At 42.5% G+C, this 27,460-nt stretch overlaps 3 protein-coding genes across 3 annotated transcripts; 1 reads left to right on the top strand and 2 right to left on the bottom strand.

Annotated features, from left to right (window-relative positions):
- Nucleotides 1-216: 216 nt before the first annotated feature.
- On the bottom strand, nt 217-5,841 carry LOC307232600 (gamma-glutamyl hydrolase; the record flags this gene model as incomplete). Its single annotated transcript, XM_080003687.1, has 9 exons — nt 217-580; nt 891-1,028; nt 1,138-1,231; nt 1,504-1,610; nt 2,520-2,658; nt 4,350-4,434; nt 4,702-4,752; nt 4,946-5,060; nt 5,715-5,841. 9 exons carry the CDS (start codon nt 5,839-5,841, stop codon nt 462-464), a joined length of 975 nt encoding a protein of 324 aa, XP_079859813.1. The 3' UTR covers nt 217-461.
- A 2,757-nt stretch (nt 5,842-8,598) lies between these two features.
- nmrk1 (nicotinamide riboside kinase 1) lies at nt 8,599-11,965 on the bottom strand (the record flags this gene model as incomplete). Its single annotated transcript, XM_080003413.1, has 8 exons — nt 8,599-8,859; nt 9,350-9,433; nt 9,629-9,738; nt 10,314-10,385; nt 11,158-11,326; nt 11,460-11,508; nt 11,752-11,842; nt 11,937-11,965. 8 exons carry the CDS (start codon nt 11,963-11,965, stop codon nt 8,849-8,851), a joined length of 615 nt encoding a protein of 204 aa, XP_079859539.1. The 3' UTR covers nt 8,599-8,848.
- Nucleotides 11,966-13,434: 1,469 nt separating this feature from the next.
- Nucleotides 13,435-27,078, top strand: ostf1 (osteoclast stimulating factor 1). The gene is made up of 10 exons (XM_080004592.1): nt 13,435-13,563; nt 21,899-21,945; nt 22,231-22,281; nt 22,411-22,474; nt 22,594-22,647; nt 22,758-22,865; nt 24,689-24,738; nt 24,936-25,014; nt 25,490-25,588; nt 25,954-27,078. Exons 1-10 carry the CDS (start codon nt 13,530-13,532, stop codon nt 26,010-26,012), a joined length of 645 nt encoding a protein of 214 aa, XP_079860718.1. The 5' UTR covers nt 13,435-13,529; the 3' UTR covers nt 26,013-27,078.
- The last annotated feature ends 382 nt before the right edge of the window (nt 27,079-27,460 follow it).

Genomic DNA, 27,460 nt, shown 5'->3' with positions numbered 1-27,460 from the left:
ATATCAAAAATAATAAAATATGAGATACGAATAAAACAATGAAGGCTCACCATGTAGGTCTATATGTAGGAATATATGAACTATGGCTCTAATAATAATAATAATAATATTATTATTATTATTATTATTATTATTATTATTATTATTATTATTATTATTATAATAACAACACCAACAATAAAAATAAACACCTTTATTTGTATAGCACCTATGCACAACATTCAACTCAATGTCAAACTAAATCTTAAAAGGTCAAAATCAAATGTCAAACGTTCCCATGGTCCCGAAGCCAAAATAATTTTAACATGATATAATGCAATAAACAAGCAGCCTAAAACCACACACATGGTTTCCATCAGCCTCTGTTTACAGGGCTTTGACTAAAGCCATCCGACGCCCTGTGACGCCGAGGTGTGATCACGGATTGGTGGGCAAAAACAATCAGAAAAATCTTCAAGATGTCAAAAGAAGTATGTCTGCTGGTATCCTGAGAAGTTTCCAGTGAACACGGGCATGTAGTTGTAAATCAGCGCAGAGGCCTCCTCCTCCGGGTCGGCAAAACAGTGAAAACTTCTTCTACCTAAAAGGATGCAAAACAAAAAATGAACCTTATTATGATACTGTAGACTACAATAGGACAATGTACAGCTATGTCATATCGGTGTAGGACCACATTGGTCGCACACAAAGTGGAAATTTAGGCAACTTTCAACAATTATGAAAATGTTTTAAGTCAAATTTGTGTTCAAAAGACGTTGTTAATCAGTGTGATGATCTGGAGCAATTTTGGGGAAAAAACCCCCAAAAAAAACAGGAATACTTCTCCGTCCCCGTCCAATTGCTTTTTAAAAACGTTGACTTGATGCGGATAGGCAGTTCCCTATGCTTACCTTCATTGACGAAAAACTCAGCCAAGAGCGAGGACAGCTGCACAGCGTTGGAGGAGTGAGGGAATTGAAACTTGCTGTTCCACTGAAAAGGATTAATCTCCGGATGCCACTGGACCCCGTAGAATGGGTATCTCTTACCTGGCAGACACAAACGCACAAAACCGCGTTGCGCCGCGCTAGGTCAACACAACTGACGCCCGAAGAGCAATATTAAAATATTAAAATAAAAACATAAACTCCTAATAACCTTCAATAGTCGAGACGAAATGGGCTCCATTCTGAGCGATGTTCGTCGACAGGATTTTGTAGAAATGTTCCAACTTCTCGTTTTCCATGAAAGTCTGAAAGAATGGCCGACGTTTCGCTCACATGTACTTCCCATAGAAACTGCTGCCGTGATTTGTCAATATGATCATCATACGCACACTTGTTAGGGGGTTTACGTGTTATGTAGAACTCAAACTGCAGTTTCAACTCTGCATCCATTACAATTAGAGACAAACATATACACATGTATGGCAAACATACATAACAATATAAGAACAAGCCGAAAGCCACAACTGAACTAATAGTAGAGGAAGTGTTACGTGCAGAGACGACAGAATAAATTTACCGTCACTGTGATTCCATAGTGGTGAAAGTTCCCACTCAGAGGCTCTCTGGGCAGAGCACTCATTAGCTGGCTGGGAAAATCCTTAAACATTCGACTGGAATAGGCCGCTGGGAGAAGATACAGGCGGAGCGCATAAAAGTTAGCATATAAAAGGCATTGCTTGTCATAAACAGTGGAGCTGATCATAGTATTAAGCTCTACAAATAATAATAATAATAAGAAGAAGAAGAAGAAGAAGAAGAAGAAGAAGAAGAAGAAGAAGAACTTCATCCATAGAGTGCTTTTCAAATAAGAGTTACAAAGTGCTTCATGCAGAACATTAAATAAAAGAAAACAGAAGAATAAAAACAACATAGGTACACAGACTAAATATGCAGATCAAATAAATAAACAAGCATATACTAGGTAAAACAGGAAATCGGAACATTAAATGACAGTCTGTTTACTATAGAAATAATACAATATAAATAAATAACAATATAAAATACATTTGAATAAAATGTAAAATATGTATATTATAATAACTATATGACCAAAATAAGAATATGCTTTCTGACAAATAATTATGTCTTAAGTAGAGATTCAAAATAGGGCATTGACTTAAGCAGGTTGATCCAGTGCCCCAGGTCTTAATCCCGGACACCAGAATATGCTACAGAACAGGTTAAGAAGTCTGAAGTGGCTAGGCTCCAAGGGTTTTAAAAGTAATCAATAAAAAGGCTGTCAAAGATCAGCCACTATCTGTTCTCCATGAATATGAAACTTACATCTACTGACACCAACTGGTAGGACTCATAACACGCAGGGTTCTAGATTTTTGTCAATCTGACGCTGCACGTCGACTTGATGTAAGGATGGAACCAATCCACTTTGCATAAACTCACAAGTTTGAAAATATGCACTCAAGATAGATACAACAAGTATTGGAAGCATCTATAATTAAAGACTGTAGACGAATTATGTGATGCGTCGTCTTATGGAAGAAAAATGTGTAGGGGATGCAAGACATGACATACCTTTGGTCAGGTTGAGAGGAAGGGCGATGTTGTGCGCTGGGGTCTTGGTCAGCAGGTTTTCATTGGCCGCCAGTACAGTCAGTAGCTGCATTCCCATGCACGTTCCCCAGATGGGGAAGTAGTCCCCAGCGTCATTGGCCTGAAATGCATATGCATACATGTCACACAGGGACACACCAGTCCAGTCTCTGTTCAAGTCCTCTGAGGGAGTTGACACTCAATTGGAGCTAATAAATATGGTATAGTGATGTTCTAGGCCAGGGGTGGCCAACCAGTCAGAGACTAAGAGCCACTTTTTTTACTGTGTTACTGCAAAGAGCCACATCATACACATGGGCACACATGAACATCACCCCATCCCTTCCTCACACACACACACACAGACCTCTGCTCAGCCAGATTTATTGTAAATGTCACACACCAACATGATAATGACAGAAATTGACTCCTAGCCCCCGCGACCCGACTAAGGATAATCGGTTGAAGATGGATGGATGGAAGGAGTACTAAGACCACAGGCCAGTTATTTTCAACAATTAACATTGTGTGCACTGTCTCACACACACAAACTCTCAGTTCAACCAAGTCCACAAACAAAAATATAACATTGTGTGCACTGTCTCGCACACACAAACTCTCAGTTCAAAAAGTACTGTTGTTTATTTATTCATAGAGGGGGGAATTGGACTTCGGGTTTAATGATAAGGATGTATTTTTTTCATGTTGGGTCAATTTATTCAATAGTGTCCCTTAAACCCTAACCTTTAAGAATCAGTTTTGGCTCTTGCCTACCATACACGATCTGATGCTTTGGCCATCCACATATACCTGGGACTAGGAGTTCCGGAGTCCTGGCCACATTTTTGAAAAAAAAAAAAGTAAGTACTGTAAGTACTGAAAGTACTGCGTTTCCGCGGTATACCTCTCAGTTCAACCAAGTCCACAAACAAAAATATAATAATTAACAATAGCGTTTTTCTCTTACTATGCATGTTGCTTAGTGGGACTTCTGGCATTCCTTATCTTGAACAATGCTCTTCAAATCTGGCTTGAATTCCGTTGTTGCCACTCGAAGCAATTCTTTCACATGGGTGTCATTGACAGTATCTTAAGCGCAGCCCGTTTGACATTGGGGCATTTTTCCATTGGCACACTTCTCCAGAACTCAATGGTCCCTTCCCTTAAAGCAGCTTTCAGTCGGTCCTCCTCCTGCAGCTCGCGAGTCGCGACACACACACACACACACACACACACACACACACACACAAACGCACGCACACACACACACACACACACACACACACACACACACACACACACCCCTCCAGCCCTCACAGTTCTCCATCGGAGATGTTCGATACGCAACGCAATTCACCGGCCGATCCATCTTATATGTTGACTACTAACCATGTCAATAGTGTTGAAAATAAACTTCCAAATTTTTTTGAATCTTATTTGGTGTTTTATTAGTCCTAATGCCGCGTTGACTTTGTATGGAGGCGCTTTTGGTGTAAACGCGGCATTTGGACTAATAAAACAGGCGTTAATGGGACATGACTCCTGCTGCTGTTCGCTTTGAGTAAATGAGGAAGTGATCCGCGGTGGAAAACGAGTGATACATCATAGCGATTTTATAATCACAATAGGGAATGAATGGCTGCGCTTTTTTTGTTCTGAGTTTTTGACGCTTGTCATGTGAAAGAGCCGCATGAAACCAGCCAAAGAGCCGCATGAGGCTCGCGAGCCGCGGGTTGGCCAGGCCTGACGTAGAAGTTCACTCTGAAAGTAAGAATGATTTACCAGTAAAATAAATTATTTTTTGGCACTTACCTCTAAGGCAAGTCTGTAGAAAATCCCTGCCACCCTGGCAAACTCTGACGTCTCCAGATCTACCGCTCCCCCAATGAGAAGCAGACTTGAAGGACATGACAGAAAAGTGTCAGCTCCATCATCCTAATCTCCGTTCCAAATAACAAACTTATTTTTCAAAAACCTGAGGTACAGTATTGATTTATGATGGGAATGCCCCTATTCATAGCATGTTTGAATAATGAGGGTGATCCTGTATTATTTGTGGTAAAAAAAAAAACATTGTGTTGGGGATAATAAAGCTAGAGCAAGTACAAAAGAGAAAAGAAAAGTAGCTGATAATGTTTTACACATGTGCAGCCGCATATCCTACCCATTAATCGACTTGAAGATCTTCTCATAGTCGGTCGTGGTAAGAGTCAAGCTTTGGGAGAGGAAGAGTGGACAGCGATTAGAGGTTCGAAAGCCGTGAATATATCAAGTTCAAGAGGTTATCTGTCACATGCATATACACAGGGTCATGCATATATGCGGTGAAATGTCACGACACCCGGCGACTAAGATCAGTGCACAGTGGAACCTGCGACCATAACGCACATCCATTAACGCAAACATACCGGATTGGCACAACTCTGCTTCCCCCGGCCTCAACGTATTTTACGTAGGAGGCTGGTATGTAGGTCTTCCCGAACGGCTTCAAGACGTCATCAACGACGATCTGAGTCAAAATACCTACGGAATACAAAGCCTTAGCAGAAGTGCAGCAAGTGGCCCGATGGTAAACGCGACCAAAGTCCAGCATGAAGTGCAGAATGGTTGTTTGTTGTTGTTCCCGGGGTTGCCGACTAAAAATTGTACACGCTGTCCCTGTCCTAAATTGGCACAGACTTCATGGACTTAGACCGCGCTGACAAAATAAGTGCAAATCTCACAACAATAATACAATTCGACATCAAAGTATGGTTTAATATACAGTATAAAGTAAAAAAAAACAATAAAATTCTAGAATTTCATAAATAAATATTATATATATCTCATTAGAATTATATATATATATATATATACAGTATATCTACAGTATATATCATATATATATATATACACAGTATATATCATATATATACACAGTTTATATCATATATATATAAAATACTGTATATTGTATATGCTTAACTAAATAAAATATATAATAAACTAAATAAAACGAAATCCTATTTTATACAGTATTTAATATGATATCCTAAATATTAATAGGATTTGTCATTTTTTCAAATCAAGTTCAAGAGATTATTTGTCACGTACATAGAGTTGTACTAGTATTCGTGCAAAACTTCCGCCACTGCCCATCCCGTGCGTAATTGTTATTTGACGGTGGAACCATCTCACCTACAACGGGTCTGTCGTTGGTGTCCAGCCGAGCCGTGATCGGCGCTGCGCAGCCGCGGCCACCGAGCCTGGCCAGCAGCAGACCCAGCAGGTGCAGGTGCAGGTGCGATCCGAGGTTCGAGGCCATCGCGCGTCCCCCCACCGCCACCACCGCGGCAGCCGCACGAATCTCCGGCGGAGACGCCCGGGAACGACGCTTAACAAGGCTCCGCGGGGGCGGAAGCGGGGCGTTGGCGTGGCGTGGCGCAGGCGCCGGGGGGGGGGGAAGTTCGGAAAACCCGTTGACGAGCCAGAAGAGCCAACGTGTGGCCCCGAACCAAAAATTCCAAACTGACGGGAATAAAGTGATGCCCGGAATGCATGTCACGGGAGCCGCATTTACGAGACTATTGGTGCAGTGCACGGTTTTTGTTATTTTATCATGATTACAGATAGATAGATAGATAGATAGATAGATAGATAGATAGATGGATAGATAGATAGATAGATAGATAGATAGATAGATAGATAGATAGATAGATAGATAGATAGATAGATAGATAGATAGATAGATAGATAGATAGATAGATAGATAGATAGATAGATGGATGGCTAGACAGATGGATAGACAGATGGACGGATAGATGATAGACAGACAGACAGACAGACAGACAGATAGATAGAGATAGATAGATAGATAGATAGATAGATAGATAGATAGATAGATAGATAGATGGATAGATGGATAGACAGATGGACGGATAGATGATAGACAGACAGACAGACAGACAGATAGATAGATAGATAGATAGATAGATGGAGAGATGGATAGATGGACGGATAGATGATAGACAGACAGATAGATAGATAGATAGATGGATAGATGATAGACAGACAGACAGACAGACAGATAGATAGATAGATGGATATATGGATAGACAGATAGATGATAGACAGACAGACAGACAGACAGATAGAAAGATAGATAGATAGATGGATATATGGATAGACAGATAGATGATAGACAGACAGACAGACATACAGACAGACAGACAGATAGATAGATAGATAGATAGATAGATAGATAGATAGACGGATGGACGGATAGATGATAGACAGACAGACAAACAGACAGATAGAGATAGATAGATAGATAGATAGATAGATAGATAGATAGATAGATAGATAGATAGATAGATAGATAGATAGATAGATAGATAGATAGATAGAGATCTATTTACACATACAACATAGAAGAGAACAGAACCACCTCAGCTTATTTCATCTCTTTATTTTATTTTTTTCAACAGAGTTCTTCATCAAAATCACTATCCTGCACCAACACTGGGCCCACAATTTCATACTTTAGGGCTTTCCAGCTCAGAACGTTTCCAGACACCACAGAGTCCAAGCTGATATAAGATCGTATCTCACAGGGACGGAGTACGTAGTCCCAGAAGTGAAAATCCGTTACGTGTCCCTCAAACGCTTGTTGGGAATCAAATCCACCCCCATAGGTGTCTTGCTCTTGACCGAGTATAATACTCGGCGCACCTGACGTTATAAGGGAATCAGACGTAATATATTTTTGGGCACTGCGCTTCCCATTCAAATGCAGCTGCGTCAGGCCTGTCTTGGAGTTCCAGGTCCAGCAGATGGAGTTCCACTCGTTCACTTTTTGCGGCAACGTGAAGGTGTATTCGTAGGGCCCGATGTGTCCTTTGAACGCACCGGCGGATCTTCGGGTCAGAAGAATTGCATTGGTGTCGGCCGGCGTCGCCAGGGAGAAGATCACTTGCTCGCGGTTGACGTCGGAGAGAAACCTCTGGCACATGGTCATGGCGGAAATCTTCACGATACCGCTGTGAAGGACGACATGGGGCGCGCCCACACGATTAAGAAACGTCAGCTGCTTCCCAGTGAGATCTGCAAAAGAGAGATGCACTGAAAACACCACATTTTGTTTCCTATAAATAATGAATAACGAAAGAAAGAAAGAAAAGCTTCACCAGCTAATCGGAGGAAACAAGCTGACAAACACCAGAACAAAGTCTGTTCTCCAAAACAAGATGCTTTTTTTTTTTTGTGCTGCATCTTTATTTCAGCGTTCCCAAAATATATGGTAATAGTATGATTGCGACGACATCCATGGAGAATCAAATCACATTAAAATGTCAATTAACCTAAACTGAACTGCAACTCAGAACATGGGTGCCGTAAGTTAAGTCATAAAGAGGCAAAGGAATGGAAATCCCACCTTGAAATAAGGAATGACAAGAGATCCAGAGGAAACTCAGCAAAACTAGCTCCTTCATATTTGCAGTTTTGTTGAAATGTGACAGAAAAACAACGCTGAAAAAAGGCTTATATAGGGAGTTGACGTCTCATATGTTAGTTTGCCTTGGAAAGTGGCCTCAGTTAATGGTTTATTTTGCTGGACTTTGTATCTGTGTAATTACATTACACCATATTTATTTGTCTTACTTTTATACGTTTTACCGTTAACGTTTTATAGACTTTTCCCAATGCCTACATAGTGAAATATTTGCCTATGGTTGTTACATCTTCTTTTAAAATGTGAAGGCCATGGAAAGGACATTTCAATAAGGTATAAATTCATTTAAATGTAGTGACACTCATGAGGCAAACATGTAAAGTGCACATTTATAAATGCATTAAGGTCTTATTCAAATGTGCAGGTAATAATCTCTTGAACTTGAACACCTTGCCAAGTAAAATCCATTTGAAATGAAAGGACGAGTAAATACAAAGGTATACAAAGTTTTTATATTATTTCGGCATTGTATATTTGTTGTGCACGTAAAATCTACATAAAACACTAGCATTTAAATGATACTAAAAATATCATATTATATTTTATTTAGTTTTATAAGTTAATAGGGCAAACACTGACATTATTCAAGAATTGGTCCAAAAAAGCGTAATGCCAAAGAGCTTATATTAACTGTAGTGAACATGTAATTAATAATTAAAAACAGCACATAAACAACACCATGAACTCCAGACGAGGTAAAATCCATATAAGGTCTCAGACATTGGCAGCAGTCACGCTTCATCCTGGAAGACGAACCTCCATGACGTCTGTTCCAGTAGTTGTGTCCTCGCAAAAGTCAACAAGCTCGACTCAATCCATTTCAGTCTTTCCCTGTAGATAAAACACAGGGCGAGGGGGGCGACAAGTCATCAACTTACAAGCAGAGGCAGAACTTCCAGCTTCAGAAATGTAAGTAAACTGCAATGTTTTGAATCTATCATCTGGATTTGCTCATGAGCACCACCCAGAGGTTCCACTCATGAACTCAATGAGCTGGATCAGTGAACAGTGGACCGAAGACATGGCAGGACTCTAGGGTTCTCCAGGGCCTTAAGACTACTATAAACTAGTAAATAAAACCAATAAAGGAGAAACTCCTTTTTCTAAGAGGAAAAAAAATGCACAGGCTATATTGCAATCTAGGAAACCATGGGATGCCGGAGGTTAACCCCCACCCCTATGTCGAAGAGAATAAATTCTATGGATTCTATGTTTATTTTATTCTACGGATCAAGCTGCACAAATAGCCGTCCACCCAAGAGGGGATTGCTTCTTAACAAAGATCCTAAATAAATATGCTTCCTGCCACAACCCCACTTACCTCTGAGCTTTTCAATTTCCTCGGTAATATCCCTAAACACTGCCGCCAGCAGCTCCTCCTTTGGCTTCAGTCCATCCAGCAACACTGGGAAAAAAAGACGTTAAATGTTGATTACGGGAATCTGACATTGATTTTTTCAGCGACATGACACTTTCAAGTGAGATAATCATTTCTATTGCAGCCACAGCAAGAAAACTATTCTAATTATGACTACCTTTTTCATCTTTATAGGAGAATAAAAAAAATAATGATTAAAAAAAAGTGTCAAAAGACACTTACCAACTCCCTCTGGTACCATCGCCTCCATTTCCCGGCGATTCACCAGGTACATCGGCCACACGTGTCCGTCAAAATATCCCGGGGGGTCTGGGGGCGAGTACACCCTCGAACTGTCGTCAAGAGAGGGGTGGGGATTGAGCATGGGGAGATATAGACATTTTCTCCTTGTCTTTACTCAATATGAGCTTTGATTATATTAGAGATTACATTCAACATATTGTCACTGCACAGAGTACAAGTACGGAGGCAGCAAAATGCATTTGTCTACATTTTACCAATCCTAGTAACTGATGTATCTAGGAGCAGTGGGCTGGCATGTAGGGGTGCCGAGGGAGCAGTTAGGGGGTTAAATGTCTTGCTCGGGGACACTTCAGCATGCTACCAGGAGGAGCCGGGGATCGAACTGGCAATCTCCGAGTAGTAGACGACCTGCTCCTGTTACACCTATATTATATCAGTTTAAGTTTATGAAAAACAAACTCTAACAATAATAGAAATGCTAGAGTTTAATGTTAATAACAGCTAGTATGTTTAAGTGATTAATAATATAGTGGTTAATAAGTGTTTTGTTTGAGGGTTTTTTTTTTTTTACATTTTATGTTTTATATATTTACATTTTATATATAATGTCTGATAACATTTTATGGGTTAATTCAAAACTCCTGCATAGTAAATGGATTCTCACCATCTTCTCCTCTTGCACTCATCATAAGGGATTTCCATGAAGTATCTTTTGTCCATTAATTCATTCAAAGGCCTGTCAATCAAAACAAAGACAAATATATATATTTATCTATATTAAGTCCAATTTGTGAACCCAATATAGTGTATATGCAACATTTATTAACAAATGGTGAAAAATACAGATTTTCATAAATATTCATAATATGAGGGAAAACCAACAAAGCAAGTCTGTCGAGTAGCAGATAGGAGAACTGAATAGAATAAAATACTGTGCATCGATTCCTGCGGGAAATTATTGCATGAAGGTGGTTATTGAGTATGTCTGAAATGTATATCTATATAATAAGAACAGAACAATCTTTAATCGTCACACAGGACACCACACTACAACACATGGGCGCGCACACACACACACACACACACACACATACACACACACACACACACACGCTTTCGATGGTGGCCGGTGAAATGAGGCCTCTGCGTTTAACCCATCCTGGCTTGTCCTTCCTCCGGGGGCACAGCCAGGAGCAGTGGGCAGCATTCGTGGACGCGCCGGGGGACCTGGTGATGAGTGCAATGCACTGCGCCACCGTGCCACGTGAATATAATATATTATATATTATATATTATATTATATTATAATATGATATAATGCATAGTTGTATTATTATCATTATTATAATTATTATTATTATTATTATTATTTGTTGTAGTAGTAGTAGTAGTAGTACTATTATCATTGATGCTATTGATCACAACTTTTGGCTGCCTATTTCTTAGTGTCATATTTTTTTATGTAGTCATTTCCATTCGAAAACTGACGCTCGTCCTGTTTAAATTACCTGTGATTAAATATCAGGAAGCCCTCAACTACCAGCACAAAAACCTTCTCTCCGTCTGATTTGGCCACGTGCGCTGCCGTCAAACCTCGCGATGAAAGGCGCGACTCCGGGTCTCGGCTCCATGACGTCACCTCGGCCGTCATCTCGTCCATGCGCAGCGCGCTCAGCACTAAAAGGAACCGTGTGATCGCGATCAGGAGCGCATGTCGAACTAACTGACGTAACTCAATAAATACATCTCAATAACAAACGACTTATTCGAGAGTGTGTGGGTGCATCGGGATAAGAAGGAGGGTCCTTACTGTCGTACTGCTTGAACCCATTGCTGTCCACCGGCACCTCAGAGTCCTCCTGGAGAAGACAGTCCGTCGGTCATCACGTCGTCACAACTCTTGGGTTTGTGTATGTGAAATGCATATACGTCAATCTCTTGGAATATGGGAACGTGCAGCTGGTTTTGTAAAATGACCTCATGGTCCTTGGGCATTGTATGACCATGCAGAGCATTTATTGGGCCCAAATTGGCTCCCACACGATGTGTGTGTGTGTGTGTGTGTGTGTGTGTGCGCGCACGCGTTTTTGTTTTGGTCCCACTTTGAAGAACGTGTCCTGTGCAATGACGCAGCTGTGTGGTATCGTCTGGTGCAGTCTGTTGGCCAGGGTGGACTTCCCTCCATTGGTCATCCTGCGTGACACACCGTCCGCGGGCACGTTTACAAACAAACAAACAAACAGTCAATTAATTGCGACGTGAGTGTGGAACAGAGGCTCTAGCTTACCCGCCTATTCCTACAACCAGAGGCTTCATTTCAGGTGGGCGCTGCAGGTTCGGTGAAATCGGAGCTGTTCGTTCGACAGCTCCTCTCCTCTCAGCCGCAGAGCTGCCGCACACGTGACTTGCTGGTTGGGATTGACGTCACTCGGCCCCGCCCCTTGGTTTGCGAAGCGTAAGCCTCTCCGCCGTCCATCCATCCATCCATCCGTCCATCCATCCATCTATCCATCCATCCATCCATCCATCCATCCATCCATCCATCCATCCATTCATTCATCATCCATTCATCCATTCATCCATCTATCCGTACATCCATCCATCATCCATCCGTCCATACATCCATCCGTCCATACATCCATCATCCATCCATCATCCATCCGCCCATACATCCATCCACCCATCCATCCATCATCCATCCGTCCATCCATCCATCCATCCATCCATCCATCATCCATCCACCCATCATCCGTCCGTCCGTCCGTCCATCCATCCGTCCATCCATCCATCCATCCATCCGTCCGTCCATCCATCCGTCCACCCATCCATCCGTCCATCCATCCGTCCATCCATCCGTCCGTCCATCCGTCCGTCTGTCCGTCCATCCATCCATTCATTCATCATCCATCCATCCATCCATTCATTCATCATCCATTCATCCATCCATCCGTCCATCCATTCATTCATCATCCATTCATTCATCATCCATTCACCCGTCCGTCTATTCATTCATTCATACATCCATCTATTCATCCATTTATTCGTCATCCATCGATGCATTCATTTATCCGCTCATCCATCCATGTACTCATCCATCATCCACCCACCCATTCATTCGTCCATCATCCACCCATCCATCCATTCATTCATCCATCCATCATCCATCTATTTATTCATTCATTATCATCCTTTCATCCGTCCCTACGTTCATGCATTCATGCGTTCATCCATCCATTTGTACATCCACCCATTTATTGTCGTTTTCACGTTTACCAGACACCACACAGTAATTGAATAGCAAAGCTTGTGGCTGTTCATATGAAGTTATTTTTTGATGCATGGAACGTTTGCAAATTGACAATTAATATTACTGCAGAATATAATATAATATAATACAACATAATATAAAAAATATAATATAATATAATATGATATAATATAATATAATATAGTAAAATATAATATGATATCATATAATATAATATAATAGAATACAACATCGTTTAATACAATACAATATAATAGAATATAATATAATATGATATCATATACATTAATATAATATAACAAACACCATTCTTTTGCAGTACTGTAAATATTATATTATATTATAAAATATTATAACCATTTCGATGTCCACCCTGGTACACACGGTACATGTAAAGGTTTTATCCAATAGGTGACGGTGTCAATAATTGATCCAGATGTTCATCGTTAAACAATAAAACATCTGCGTCTTCCTCGCCCTGGGGGAGCCGCTCTGTTCTGCGCACGCGCACTCCAGCCTTTTCCGTGTCCGCCAGTGCGCGAGCGGCGTTGAACTTCCTCATCGGCGGTGGAAAAGTTGCTCGTCGTCCAGCGGCAGTTTATCACCCGTACAATGTCCAAACCGCCGCCCAAGCCGGCCAAGCCAGGTAAGAACCGCGTTACACCTCCGCCAAAACGTCCCCAGGTCTGCTCGGAGCGAACACCTTAGTCGGACATATCAGAGCTGCTGGGGGGGGGGGGGTGGGTGGAGGAGGCGCTAACCTCTGACGCGCCGGGCTGACAGGTTTCACGTCGCGAACTTTGTACGGAAATCAAAGTGTGAGTTGTTTTTTTTGTTGTTTTTTTTGCCGAAACGTCGCGGCTGTACGCACACCTGCCGGTTCTCCCCCCGCGGCGGAGCGGTGCCGCAGGACCGAGCCGTCGGCGCGCAGCGGACGAGAGCGAATCTTCCGCTGGCGAACTGAGCAACGTCTCCGCAGGCGGCAACGCGCGGGGTCCGGGGTGCTCGGCCCCTCGTTGAAGTTCAATGGAGGGGTGTGCTTTGGCTCTCTGTTCCGGTGTGTTTTGTGACTGCAGGAGTTCATTTGTTCCGGCCTCGTTGCAGTGTCATTCTGTGACCGGGTGGTGTTCACGGCTGTGGGTGGGTCTCCCATCATCCTGATGATGATGATGATGATGATGATGATCGTTCGTTTTGGGGAACAGAATTATTTTGTGGCACTTTGTAAATCAACAGAAAACTACCTTCACAATGATCGTGTATTTTTATAAACCTATAAATAAAGAAATAAATTGAGGTAATTGGTTTAACCCAACTTCCATTGTAGAGGATATATAATGAAATGAATTATGTGTTGTGGGCCACACGTTTTTGTTGAAATTGTAACAAACTTTGAGGCATATGGAAGGTAACACAAAATATTGAGAATGAAAATATTTTAAAACACATACACAATAAATACATGTTCCTTGTATTATGTAATTTCTGATGGTTATTATGGTAATTAGAATTTAGGAAGTTTGTATAAATTGATATGTCTGGAATGTCTATCAATTCCAACAGTGATGTTATTGGGTTTTTATCTGTAAAACTTACATCTGCTGCATGTCAGTTGTCCTGAGACGCCTATATATATTTTTTCAAACATTATAAAGTTAAAAAGTAATCATATGACACCTCAAAGTCGATAACTTTGTATGGTAAAGAATAGGGCTGTACCCCACCCAGAATTTTGTCAAATCGGATTCTGCTGTTCGATGCGACTATTCGGCGCGGGGGCAGGGCTGGCTCTTCCTGTAGGCGAGATAGGCAGCCGCATGGGGCGCCACCCCGAGGGGGGGGGTGCGGAGAGGGAGCGATCGGGGCGTGTTTTGCGCACCTGTCTCCCTCCCCGACGGCACCGACGCTGTGCGCGCCAGCGATGTTGGCGCCTGCGTTCGGCGCGCCAGACCGTTTTTATATTGTTTTTATTTGTGCGTACGGAACGAAAGCGTTTGTAATGGGGACACTTTCTCCCTGGCTCTCTCCCCGATCACCCCGCCTCCACGCCTTATGCGCGGAAAATAATCTTAACAGGTCTATGAGTCGTGCCCCGTCCCCACGCTGTTATTAGTTGTTTTATTTGGATCGGGGCGATCGGGGCGCACGGAGATCCATGTTCGCCTCCGTGTCCGGTATGATTCCCCTTATTTATAATTCCTCATTGAAATGTCATCCCTGTGCACTTTGTAAGCTTCTATTTGTTTTATCCTGTCATTGTAATGCACACTGTCTGGAAAAACAAAACAAAACACTACTGGACTTGAAGAATCTCAGTCGATTGACGGGTTTCCGACCGATGATTCCATTTGTCGACTTTCAGGGGGCAGCCCGATGAGACTGCAGTGGTGTCACTTGATCTGTGTACCCCGTCAACTTGTGCATGCCCGCTGTGCGTTGCTCCATCTTGGTGAGGTGGCGATTGTTGATCACAAACTCCAACCACAATACTGAACCGATCTGGTTGAAACCTCGAATGACGCCATGTTGGAACTGCCCCGAATACGAATGTTATCCACATTGTCTGTGGGTGCGTCAGATCCATGACATCAATAAACGTCTGAAGTCAGTCTCATCTGCACATGCCGCCGTCTTGGTGAGGACCCAGTTGTTGACCAATCACTAGACTGCAATGCTATCATGTGACCTGCGCGAGCTGCATTTGCATTTGCTGTCATTGCGTGCGCATTGCGGCGATGATTATGAAATTATTCCCCAATAATGGACCGATCTGGATGAAACTTGGATGACAGCATGTCAGGACTGCCCCCAATACATATTTTATTCATGTTGTCTGTGAATGCAGCGGATCCATGACATCCATAGACTACTGACGTCAGTTTTTCATTAACAATAGCAATAGGCCCCTTCGGTGCTAGACCCCTAATTATGACTAAATTAAAGTCCAAGGCATTGTTTTTGGTCGTCACACTGCATTTCTCTGTAAAAGTAAACACCTTTGAGAGAATTCAGTTAAAAGGTTTTTGGGATACACAGAATTGAGTGATTCTTGTGTACATTCCATTCACAAGTCAGAGCCAATAGGCTCTTCTGAAAATCGAGTGACTCATTTTACTAAGTGACGAGGGTCGAATCTGAAAAGCAGCCTAACCTTTCATAACGAAAGCGGAGTTCAGTTTTAAGAACAGGTAGGGTTGACTTCCCGAGTCACCCTGCGCATGTGGAGAATGTGCAGGACAGAGGTTAAACTGGTGATGGGGTATCATCGCTGCTTCCTGGAGATGAGGGTATGAACCAGCCAGCGCAGACCGGAGGAGGCCAGAGGTTAAACTGCTGATGGATCTGTGCTCCAGGAAGCAGAGATGATGCACTCAACCTCCCATGCATGTTGCATACTGTTCCTCTTCCGGCTTTTGGGAACTAAACTCAATGACGAGGACACGTCTGCATATGTTTTCCTCCAATTGCTCTCTGTGTGTCTATGTTAATATCAAGATACACGTGATCCTTTATTATTAATCATGGATTTTAATTAACATCCATATGACAACATTGTAGTGAGTGACTGGTGTCATGTGATGGGTGACGTGCTGTTTTGTCATGGTGGAACGTCATACTGAAACCAGAAGTCATACTCATTTTGCTGTCTTATCATTAAAAGTCACTCGCTTCATTTTAAGCTGCACTTCTCAATGTTTTACTTGGAACATAGTCAGTCACAATGAAGTCGGTGATGTCAGTGAAGTTGTTTTGGATCGCTTAACTAGAAAGTCCTGAAGAATTGCCGCCCTAGCATGTTGGCGCAGGGTTGGAAGAAAAATAGTTAACTTATTTGTCATCATCAGGCTCATAATGTGCAGTTGTACCAAAATAATTGGATTTTCAATGTCCAACAAATTGAGATAATACGGAAGGCAGTGTCATTCACGCTAATTTCTGAGAAAAGGTAGAATGAAAAGGCTGTCCAAACATTGCTTAATTTGTTTGTGTTTACATTAAGAACAGACAGGCAAAATAAATGGGAAGTAGGAGCAGGAAGTTGTAGTAGTAGTAGTAGCCGTAGTTTAAAGCTACCCGAAGAACAACAAACAACAAACATGGCTGTGCGTAAAAACGGCAGCTTCTCGATGCCGAGGAGGAAACTATATTTTTATTGTTGCTCAACAGCTAATGCTGCGTTCAGTTGGAACACGGTAGACGGGAACGGGATAACGGCACTTTCTGAACGGCACGGGAGACGGAGAGGGAGAGGTACGACCGCAAAACGAAACAAGCGATATGTTGCTATGGTGATGACTTCAACAAAATATATGAAACTTAATTATTTAGTGTCTGTTATTATATATAAGAACTTTAGTAATGTTTCATAATTGCATTAGCCTCTCGTCCATATCTGCACCAGACTTGATCCGCTACGTAACATCCGGCTCACTCCGTCGCGGAGGACGGCAAAAAGTTAAAATATTTTACTCACGCAAAGACAGGTCGGAAATATTACTGTAAGCACGAACCAGATCAGCGAGTCTTGCCTCGAACCTCTCCATTTTGAAATGAAATGAGGAGAAGCGCTCCTCGCGCCAAGTCACAATATCTCGTAGGTGGACGACGTTGCGTAGGTCCTGGTGTAGGCCTCCCTCATGGCGCGTGAGGACACCAAGACGTTAGCTTTTATGTTATAAATTAATCTACGATTGTTTGTTAAGGTTAACAACCATCGATTTAGGAAATTCCTTTTCATTTGCATCAGTATTTTAGATATATTTGCTTTTTCCTGGTTGAACTTAACAAAAAAAAGCCCCGTGTGTCCTGTGTCCGGAGCCTATTTGTGTGTGAACGCTCCACGGAGCCTGCAGCGGGCATTACATTACGTTCTATGCGCACGCCCGCACCCGATTGAAGAACTTCCCCAAGAGGGCGGCGCGCACAGATACAGCGGCTTCGCCGGCACGACGCTCTCTTCGCCCTCTTCGGTGTCCTTTTTGTTTATAGGTCAGTTTGCCAATGTTAACTTAATAACTTAATAACTTGTTAGATTAAGTGTGTACAGCGACGGACATTGTTGGGACACACTGTTCCCCAGACATTCAATACCTGGCTTTGAATTGCAGACCTTTCATTATCCCAACTCACTGGAAATTAATACGCTTGAAAAGAAGGAGGCAGGCAAGAGTTAAAGTGGAAAAACATACGTTTGGCAAAGTGGTCACATACATTTGTATTAAGATATTAAGCCAAATTCCAAATGAATGGTAGTATCCAATATATGTTATGTCATAGTCAAAGCCATTTGTTTGATTTGTTGCCATTATAACAGAAGTGTGTATTCCATTACAGACAATTCATTTGGTTACATGTCATCGTAAATTGTAGTTTTATTTACAACATTAACCTTAAATTTTTCAGTTCGCAGTGATGCAGGGTTGACGTATTTTCGGAGGCCAACCTGGAAGCCAGCATCGCCCTGGTTCCCTCAACAAAAAGCCAGTGGAATTTGTCCATTGGATTTTGGATTATTGCAGAAAATAAGCTCTGTGCCAAAAAAAGTTTGATACTGACACGTTTTGTTAAGTAAGATCATTTTCACAAACAACCTAATTTTTGAAGCATAAATACAATCGCCAGAAGTAAAAAGCAAACGTCAGGCTAAAAAGGAGCTACACCATGGTCGCATGACCTTAACATCACCACCACTCAGCTTCCAACTTGTCATTTGATTTCATTCGCTTACCTCTTCTACAAAAACTGGAAAGTTTGACTTAGAATCGTCTGCAAGAACGCAAGTGTTAACACAACCAGAGGCTGTGACGGCGGACGAGTGAGTAGACGACTTTCCATGTTTGCCCTGGTGATGTTTCATGCCCCCGACAGCCTCTGGAGCCTCATTTAGCCACTTGTTAGCAACCGCCTATTAAGACGAGTAAAAGCCTCAAAATTCACAAGTCAGGTATTTACTGACCTATTTTATGTCGTGGAATAAAACCTGAAAATTTCGAAAGCTTGTGTTGACCACAGACCTTATATCTTCCGGCATCTAACCAAAAACCCATGAACCCATGGGTTCATCATTTTCTAATTTACCGAATTTAACATATTTTGAGGACAAAAAAATATGCCAATGCGAGGGATGGTGCAACACTGGAGCCAAGTAATGTGTAAAAAAATAAAAATCAATAAACATGCCCAAAATAAGGACATATTTCCATGGAGGTACACACTAGGTTCGTTGAGGTAAAATGCCAGAACAGGAAGCTTCGGAACCGAAGTGTTAGAGGAGCAGGGTGTAATGTGGACTAGTCGGCACAGGCCTCTGTGTGTTCTGAACGACGTGACTGGGCCTGCAGAGTAGAGTCGCTGTCTGTGTGGAACAGAGCTGAGCTTGTCCCATGGCCGACACTTCAGGAACGGAGCCTCTTATTCTGCTGGTTGGTGTGCTCTGTGCTGCGTCTGGGCGAGAACCCTTAAATGCATTGCAAGATACTGTAGGGTCTGGAGGAGAGCTGTTTATACGAGATGACAATGAGATTAATAATAGATATAAATCTCTCTTGCGCGCTCTCGCTCTTGCACCCATTGAAAATGGATTGAGTATATTTGTTTTGCATGAAGTCCTTGAAAATAAGCAAATGGTACTTGAAAGTCCTTGAATTTCATTTTGTAATGCCAGAATGAACCCAGTTTGAGCACTCTTTTGTCAGTTTGGCTAATATGGCAACACAAATCTACAAAATCAAACTCTTTTTTTTTCCCCCCCTGTCTGTCCTCTGCTGTCAACAACCACTCTGGTGGCATTCCAATCACAGAGCTAGAGCCAGACGGAACACAACGGCATGCCTGAGGGGATCTTCTTCAGGGCGCATGAATGAGGACAATGGCTGTTCGTGTGTGTGTGTGTGTGTGTGTGTGTGTGTGTGTGTGTGTGTGTGTGTGTGTGTGTGTGTGTGTGTGTGTGTGTGTGTGTGTGTGTGTGTGTGTGTGTGTGTGTGTGTGTGTGTGTGTGTGTGTGTGTGGGTGTGTGGGTCCTGGAATTTAAGAGTAAACTTTAAAGGCGTATGCACCGTAATTATTGAGAAATCGGATGCAACTTCAGACGGTGCTATGTACGAGTAAAAGCTTAATTTAAATATGAAATGGAATACATCATCCTGGTGTAGTATACACCGATCACCCACAACATTTAAACCACTGACAGGTGAAGTTAATAACAGGAAAAGCAGGAAAAATGGGCAAGCATAAGGCTCTGAGAGACTTTGACAAGGTCCAAATTATGATGGCTAGACTACTGTGTCAGAGCTTCTCCAAAACGACAGGTCTTGTGGGGTGTTCCGGTATGCAGTGGTTAGTACCTACCAAAAGTGGGCCAAGGAAGGACAACCGGTGAACCAGTGACCGGGTCATGGGGGCCCATGGGCTCAGTGATGCAGGTAGGGAGCAAAGTCTAACCCGTCCGGTCCAATCCCACAGAAGAGATACTGTAGCACAAATTGGTGAAAAGGTTAATGCTGCTATGATAGAAAGGTGTCAGAACACACAGTTCATCACAGCTTGCTGCGTATGGGGCTGCGTAGCCGCAGACCGGTCAGAGTGCCCATGCTGACCCCTGTCCACCACTGAGAACCCCTACAATGGGCAAGTGAGCATCAGAACTGCACCATGGAGCAATGGAAGGTGACCTGGTCCGATGAATCACGTTTTCTTCTACATTGTGTGGATGGTTGGGGTTAGGTTCCGATCAGATGGAGCATCTGTGGGATGTGCTGGAACAACATGCCAGATCCATGGAGGCCCCACCTCGCAACCTATGCCGGGTTCAGACTAAGTGATTCTGGCCTGATTTTTATGCTCCCCGACAGGTTTTTGGAGATCGTTGAGCAAAGCCCCAGATCGGAGGAAAATCATAGGGCGCTCCCGTGAGCGACGGGCCTGTGGTATGAACTGCTCACAGTGTGATCGGAGTGCTCGCCAACGCCGGCGAGATGTCAATCAGGTTTAATATCTGGTGGTGTCGGGATCGACTTGGAGTGACGCAACAAGCTACAGCCATTGAGAGCAGACGTGGGGTGGGAGGGGAGGAGTCTAGAAGGAGAGATGGGGAGACGGCAGTGCACGGAGAAGCAGCCGGAAACACACAACATACCTATTTTACTTTTATTCTCTAGGTTTTTAGTATAATTCGTATTTATATTCCGCTTTTATTCGTTTGTGATCAAGAATCGCATGCATGGTATCGCGTCATTTCCGGTGTCAATTTTCGTGTGTGTTTTCGCGACAAAACCTAGTTTGCAGACCCCGTCAGAGATTCCTCCCAGTGAAAGATCTTGTAATGTGTGACCCCCTGTCACCGAGCAGCCATGTAGCGTGAAACCACAAAACTGCAAGATTCCCAATCACCAGACAGAAAGTTGTGTAGTGTGAACGGTAGAGCGATCTGACGACTTTGAAAGTAAGTCTTTCAAAGTTGAAACCTTAAAGGATCTGCTGCTAACGTCTTGGTGACAGACACCACAGGACACCTTCAGAGGTCTTGTGGAGTCCACGCCTCCACGGGTCAGAGCTGTTTTGGCGGCAGGAGGAGGAGCCACACAATATTAGTGGTTATTAGTGGTGGTTTTAAAGTTGTGGCTGATCGGTGTATAATTCCTCAATATGTGGTTGCACACAGCTACACACTGACTGGACTGATCCGTGGCTTTGTTCAGACATTACAACTGAGCTCTCTAGCCTCAAGAGATTATCAATTAACACCAAATATGTTCTCAATGAGGTGTCTCAATTATGTCTGTTCCTAAATCTGCATCCAAACCTGCAAAGTAGTACTAAAGAGGTTACGTTTAACTGATGCTCTAAAGTCCAATCCAAGGTTGTTTGTGTGCGCATTCAAAAAAAAAAAATATTCTATCAGCGTTGATGCAACGACTACTTTTTGCCAAAACGGCGATGATGAATTTAACATTGAAGCTCAATTAATATCTTCTCCTTTCCAGGCCAGGTCAAGGTGTTCAGAGCCATGTTCACCTTTGACCCCAGAACGGTTGGTAGTCCTTCTTTTTAGAATCTGTTGTATTTTCTGACAATGCACGTTCTTATTTTGATTTATCCATTGACCCAGCTGTGTTTAATGTTATTGATTATACATTAATAAACAAATTTAATGATGCACATTCAAGGGCTGATAACCTCTGCTTGAATATTTCACCTTTTTGAGATCGTTTTAATAGGATTTATAGACAATATATATTTCAGCAGCCATCACCATCACCATCCCACATCCACCTGTACCGTTCCCTTGATGTTTCCTTTCTCTTTTCTCTCCCAGCCCGATGAGCTGTACTTTGAAGAAGGAGACGTCTTGTACATCTCCGACACAGTAAGTCAGACGGCCGTCTTCCTTCCTCTTCGAATAGATCCGATATTCTCTGACATACTTGAGATTTTACCAACCATTGTTCATTTATTTGCTCCACCCTGCGTCTGACCTCCCGTCTATGATCCACAGAGCGACAGTAATTGGTGGAAGGGGACTTGCAGAGGGCGTACTGGACTAATCCCAAGTAACTACGGTGAGTGGAAAACCCTTACAAAGCATCACCGCATGAGGCCAACGTGCGAGAGGCAAGAACATGTTGTGTTGCACTCTTTTATCAAAGGTGGTGTAAAACACTCTCTTTCATCTCTGCAGTTGCTGAAAAGGCTGAATCCATTGATAACCCAATGCACGAGGCGGCTAAACGAGGTGAGACCTACAAGTGTATATTTCTGTTTTTCTTTTTTTTTTTTTTTTTTAAATATCCTGTTTTGTCGTTTGCTTCATTGATTCACTGTGCGTGTCTCTGTATTTGTCAGGTAATCTGTGCTGGCTAAGGGAGTGTCTGGAAAACAAGGTGGGGATCAATGGACTGGACAAGGCTGGAAACACAGCTCTCTACTGGAGTTGCCACGGAGGACATAAAGGTAAAAAACTGGCCTCAAGAGTCAAATATTTTGACTCAAAACTACGATTAAATGGTTTAGATCAGTGGCTCTCACCCGGTCTTGGCTCAGAATCCACAGGTTCTGTGGGTGGAAAGTTAAAATCTGATAAGTTTCAAGTCGGAAGTGTTTCGAAATAAAAGCGCAGCATCGGAAATGTGCTACACCTCCGAATCCATATGAATAGATATTTTCAGAAGTGGATGTGAACACCTGCGGTCCACTCCAAATGGACCTACGACCCAGTTTGTTATCAGCATCCACCAGTTGAGGACCCCCGCTTTGGGTTGTTATGGAGCTCCCTCTGTGTTTTGCCGGTGTGGTTTGGGTGCTTTACAATGTGTGGGGAAACTTTATCAAATGAGGGAACAGCAATAGGGCTGTGTTTATACCAACATGGAGCCTAATTCACCGGAATGGAAAAGCCGTCACGCTAACTTTCCCTCCTATCGACGCTGACCAGCTGGAAGCCTCTCCACACAGTAACCGGCACCACATCACAACTCAAGATTGAATTTACTGCTGAGATGGTTTGAATTAAGGGAATTAGATCAAAACTGAAGGTTCACTTAAAAAGAATAAGGAACACATTTATATGAATACATAGGGTTTTTTTTATTTTTAGAAAGAGCGCAGGGCATGAATAGATTGCGTGGACGTATTAAAGAATTTGTCAAATGGACGTGGAATTATGCTCCAGGTCTTTTAATTTGTTTTAAAAAGTGATCATGAAACAGACGACCACACAGTATGCTCTCGTGAGGGTGAGGTAAAGGTTACTCTACTAAGGCTGTTGATTGTGACCGCGGATCAGGGTGTCGATAAACAACTGGAACGACGGCAGGTATTGAAAATGGAAGTGGAATCTGAGGTCATAAAGATACTCAAGATTCAAGACATTATGTCATGTACATATACATACGGTCATGCATATATGCAGCGAAATGTCATGACACCTGGTGATTACGCACAATAAGCTCTTAAAATACAAAAAATACTAAAATGTGCGTGGCCGACACGAGGCGCTCGCGCAGGCGGCCGCAAGGGGCGGCGCCACAATCGCGCTCTTGTGTTCTATAATAATATAATAGTATTAATTGTCTGTGTTGTATTAAATGTACATTTAAATCCTCCTAAATGAAACTCACCTTAACTTACCTCCGGCACTTACCTCACAGAGTAGATGATGACGTTAAAGTACAAATCGTTTCTGGGCCCACAGCGCACCAGGTGAAGGATTTATAAGGATGATTTATTTAACTTTTTTTTTTTTTTTTATATCATTGTAAATTATCAAAACTATCCATTACAAACTGGATAATAACACTTGATTTTGGATTTTTTTTTTCCTGTTTTTGAACGCACACACACACACACACACACACTTTTTTTTGTTGTTTTTTACTTCAAGTCCAGCATTTAGCGTTGTGAGACATCTATCAGTCTGGACGTTTTGCACAACTGTTGGCAGCTTTGGCATATGATACAGTGTACACACTTACAAAGCTTTCAGGGTCTTGACCTAGAGAATACCCACTTGATATTATCCCACACGCTAGGCACTGTGCTAGTTACTTTATTGGAGAAACTGGGCTGATAAGGAGAAGATGTCAGGACAGCGAGTCAGAGACATTACTGAGAAATAAATGACACAAACCATTTAATGGGCAACAAAAACAGTCCGAGCGCTGGACAGCAGTGACGTTTCCTTTCTCAAGGCGATCCCGTGTATTTTAGGGGCCGATGTCTTAATAGCGCTGCATTAAAACCGGGAGTTGACCTCCCTGAGCGTGTGTCTGTTCCAGATGTGGTGGAGCTGCTGCTCGGACATCCCAACGTGGAGCTCAACCAGCAGGTCAGCAAGACGAAATTATCAATAAATAACTACGATTACCTCATTTGGGACCCTCGGGTGACTTTAAGCCACTGTGGTCTGTGTCCCTGTCTCACTCCCTATGCGTTTACGCTGCAGTGACCTGGCCCTCGGAATGAGGAAGTTGTGGTTTATAACGATGAGCGCCACGTTTGACAGACTCTTCCTGTGCGTTTCAGAACAAACTTGGGGACACGCCCCTGCACGCTGCTGCGTGGAAGGGCTACTCTGACATTGTGGAGATGCTGCTGAACAAAAGTGAGTTTGGTGTCAAACCCACCCTCAAATTGTCTCCGGGTCCCGTTGGCAATTATTCTGTCATGCTAAAGTGACTTGTTTTCACTGTATTTTGTGTTTGTTAAAGCAGTGGTGCTTCTGCTTTTTTTTTTCTTCAAATGGAATGAACAAATGACAAAGTCAACTTATTTTGACAGAGATGCGCATTTCCGTAATTGTCAGAGGGGCCAGGAGATCGTTTCACCATATCGTTAAAACTTTCGAAAACCAGAGAATAGAAACAATGTTAAAAATGTGAACGGGAAAATGTTCAGCGGTAATGTAAAATATGTGTGACGAGTGAACGGGGCCAGAACTCAATTTGACTCCAGTCTGGACCTTGAACATTTTGCCCCTCAGAATTGTTAAAGTTCTATCGCGTCTCATTTTGGACGTTTGAGGGTGGAAAAGATAATAGTGTCGTACAGGTGTTAGTGATGGTCTGTGTGCCTTCCAGACGCGCAGACGGACATCAGGAACAACGAGAAGAAGCTGGCTCTGGAGATGGCCACCAACGCCCAGTGCTCCTCACTCCTCAAGAGGAAACAGGGAAGCAGTGAGTCTGCTCTGCCAGCAGGGGGCAACCTTGCCACGCCAAAACAAGATTTAACATAAGAGGAGGACTGGGGGCATTGTACCAACATTCAGTGGAAGTCCCGTACACACCCCGAACCTGGTCCACGGGAAAATGACAGAACTGTCGTTAAAACGGAGGGATGGAATATTATTCCCTCCTTTAAATTCCCTCCTTCAGTTGTTAAATGATTGACAGCATTAACAATAGTGTTGGCGATAAATACCACTTGTTAAGGCTGTGAAAAGGTACAAATTCAACAAATTGTCTTTACCTTTGCGAAAACATCCGTGCCAGTCTCCCCGTCCTGTCTTTCTCTCTGAACGACTGATGTTTCCTCGTTTCAGACCTCACACACGCACACAGCAACGCAGAGGAATACCTGGACGACGAGGACTCGGACTGAACGCGCCGCGGCGTCCGTCTCCCTTCCGCCGGCTTCCGGGATCCAGATCTGGATCATTCCATTCCAGCTTTGTTGTTTCAGAGATTTTCTTTTTTTTTTTTTTTTGTTTGCTTGTTTTCCCCCCCCATTGCTTCCCATGTTTTGGGAATTTCCAAATCACAGAAACATACATTTGACCAAACTGCAGGTTCAACATTTTATTTCCGAAAGGTGCACAGTGTTGCTACACCGCATCTACTTTGGGATTCTTAATACAAAATAAATGACCGTTCTTTGAACACCCGCGTACATGTGACAATGATTAGGATAAAGTAATATATGACTATGAATATTTACCCTGTGTTTTGGGATGCTCTTAGGGGCCCACTGGGATGTGCGTTTGTCTGACTTTTTTTTTTTTTTTTTTTTTAAGTTTAGGCCTAATCAGTCAAAGCTCGGCTTCTGGCATTTTCTCTTCCATTCATTTTCTAACTAATTCTCAAACTTATAATAAAAAATACAGGAGTTTTCCTTTATTTTTTATTAACCATAACCTTGTTTGATCTTTGCGAGTCAAAATGGGGATAAATTCAAAATATTCTGATGCCAGTCAGTCGGGTTGATTCTCAATGATTGAAAAATAAGACTTAGGTTAAAGAAATAGTTTTAAAGTTGTCCTTATAGGTTTCTTTCCGCCTGCATTGATTTACACTTGTAAAATACAAACACTTATGTATTATCGATAATATTTCCTAACAGCCATCACACTCTGTATATATATTTTTTGCTCTCAGTAGAGCTTGAGAATGTGCTGTCTATAACAGACCTTTTTTCTTCTCCTCTATTTCTAGACACAGTATCACCTCCCTGCTCCCATTTACAATGAGTGATTCTTTCTTTAAAAAAAAAAAAAAAAAAAAAAAAAAAAGTTCCTTCTGCAGTGTGGAGACCAGTGACAAAGCCTCCTGTTGTCTCTCTGTTTGTATGGACCGGATTGTTCCGACCCTCAAGAACTTTAAGACGATTTTGCTCTGCCTTTCTGTTCAGCTTGTGTTTGAAGAGATGCAATAAAGAAATTCTGCTCATAGTCACGTGGAATAAATAATTCCGATGTTTCCAGAAAAATGTCCATGATGCATAATGTGAAGGATTCAGATCCACCTTTTAGGCCATTGTGGTTCATTGTTTGCTTTGACCACAAATGCAACCAAATCCCTGTTCTCAAATGGGTTGTGGGTTACATTTAACATGAAGATGTAGAGTAATAATAGTTAAAATTCTTTAGTTTGTTATCACTGGGCAGTAATGCCAGTCAAACAACACCAGAGGAAGAAAAAAAATAAAATAAAACATGAACATTTCTAATAACTCCTTTATTACAAAGTCAGCAAGTTGATGACATTCCTAAGAAGGCAGTAAGGGCGAGAGAACGACGAGGACGGAAGAACAACGTGTCCTTGATGAGTTTC

This window comes from Zeus faber (assembly GCF_960531495.2).
Source record: "Zeus faber genome assembly, chromosome: 7".
In the NCBI taxonomy this organism is placed as follows: Eukaryota; Metazoa; Chordata; class Actinopteri; order Zeiformes; family Zeidae; genus Zeus; species Zeus faber.
This window is presented reverse-complemented; position numbering and strand designations above follow the sequence as displayed.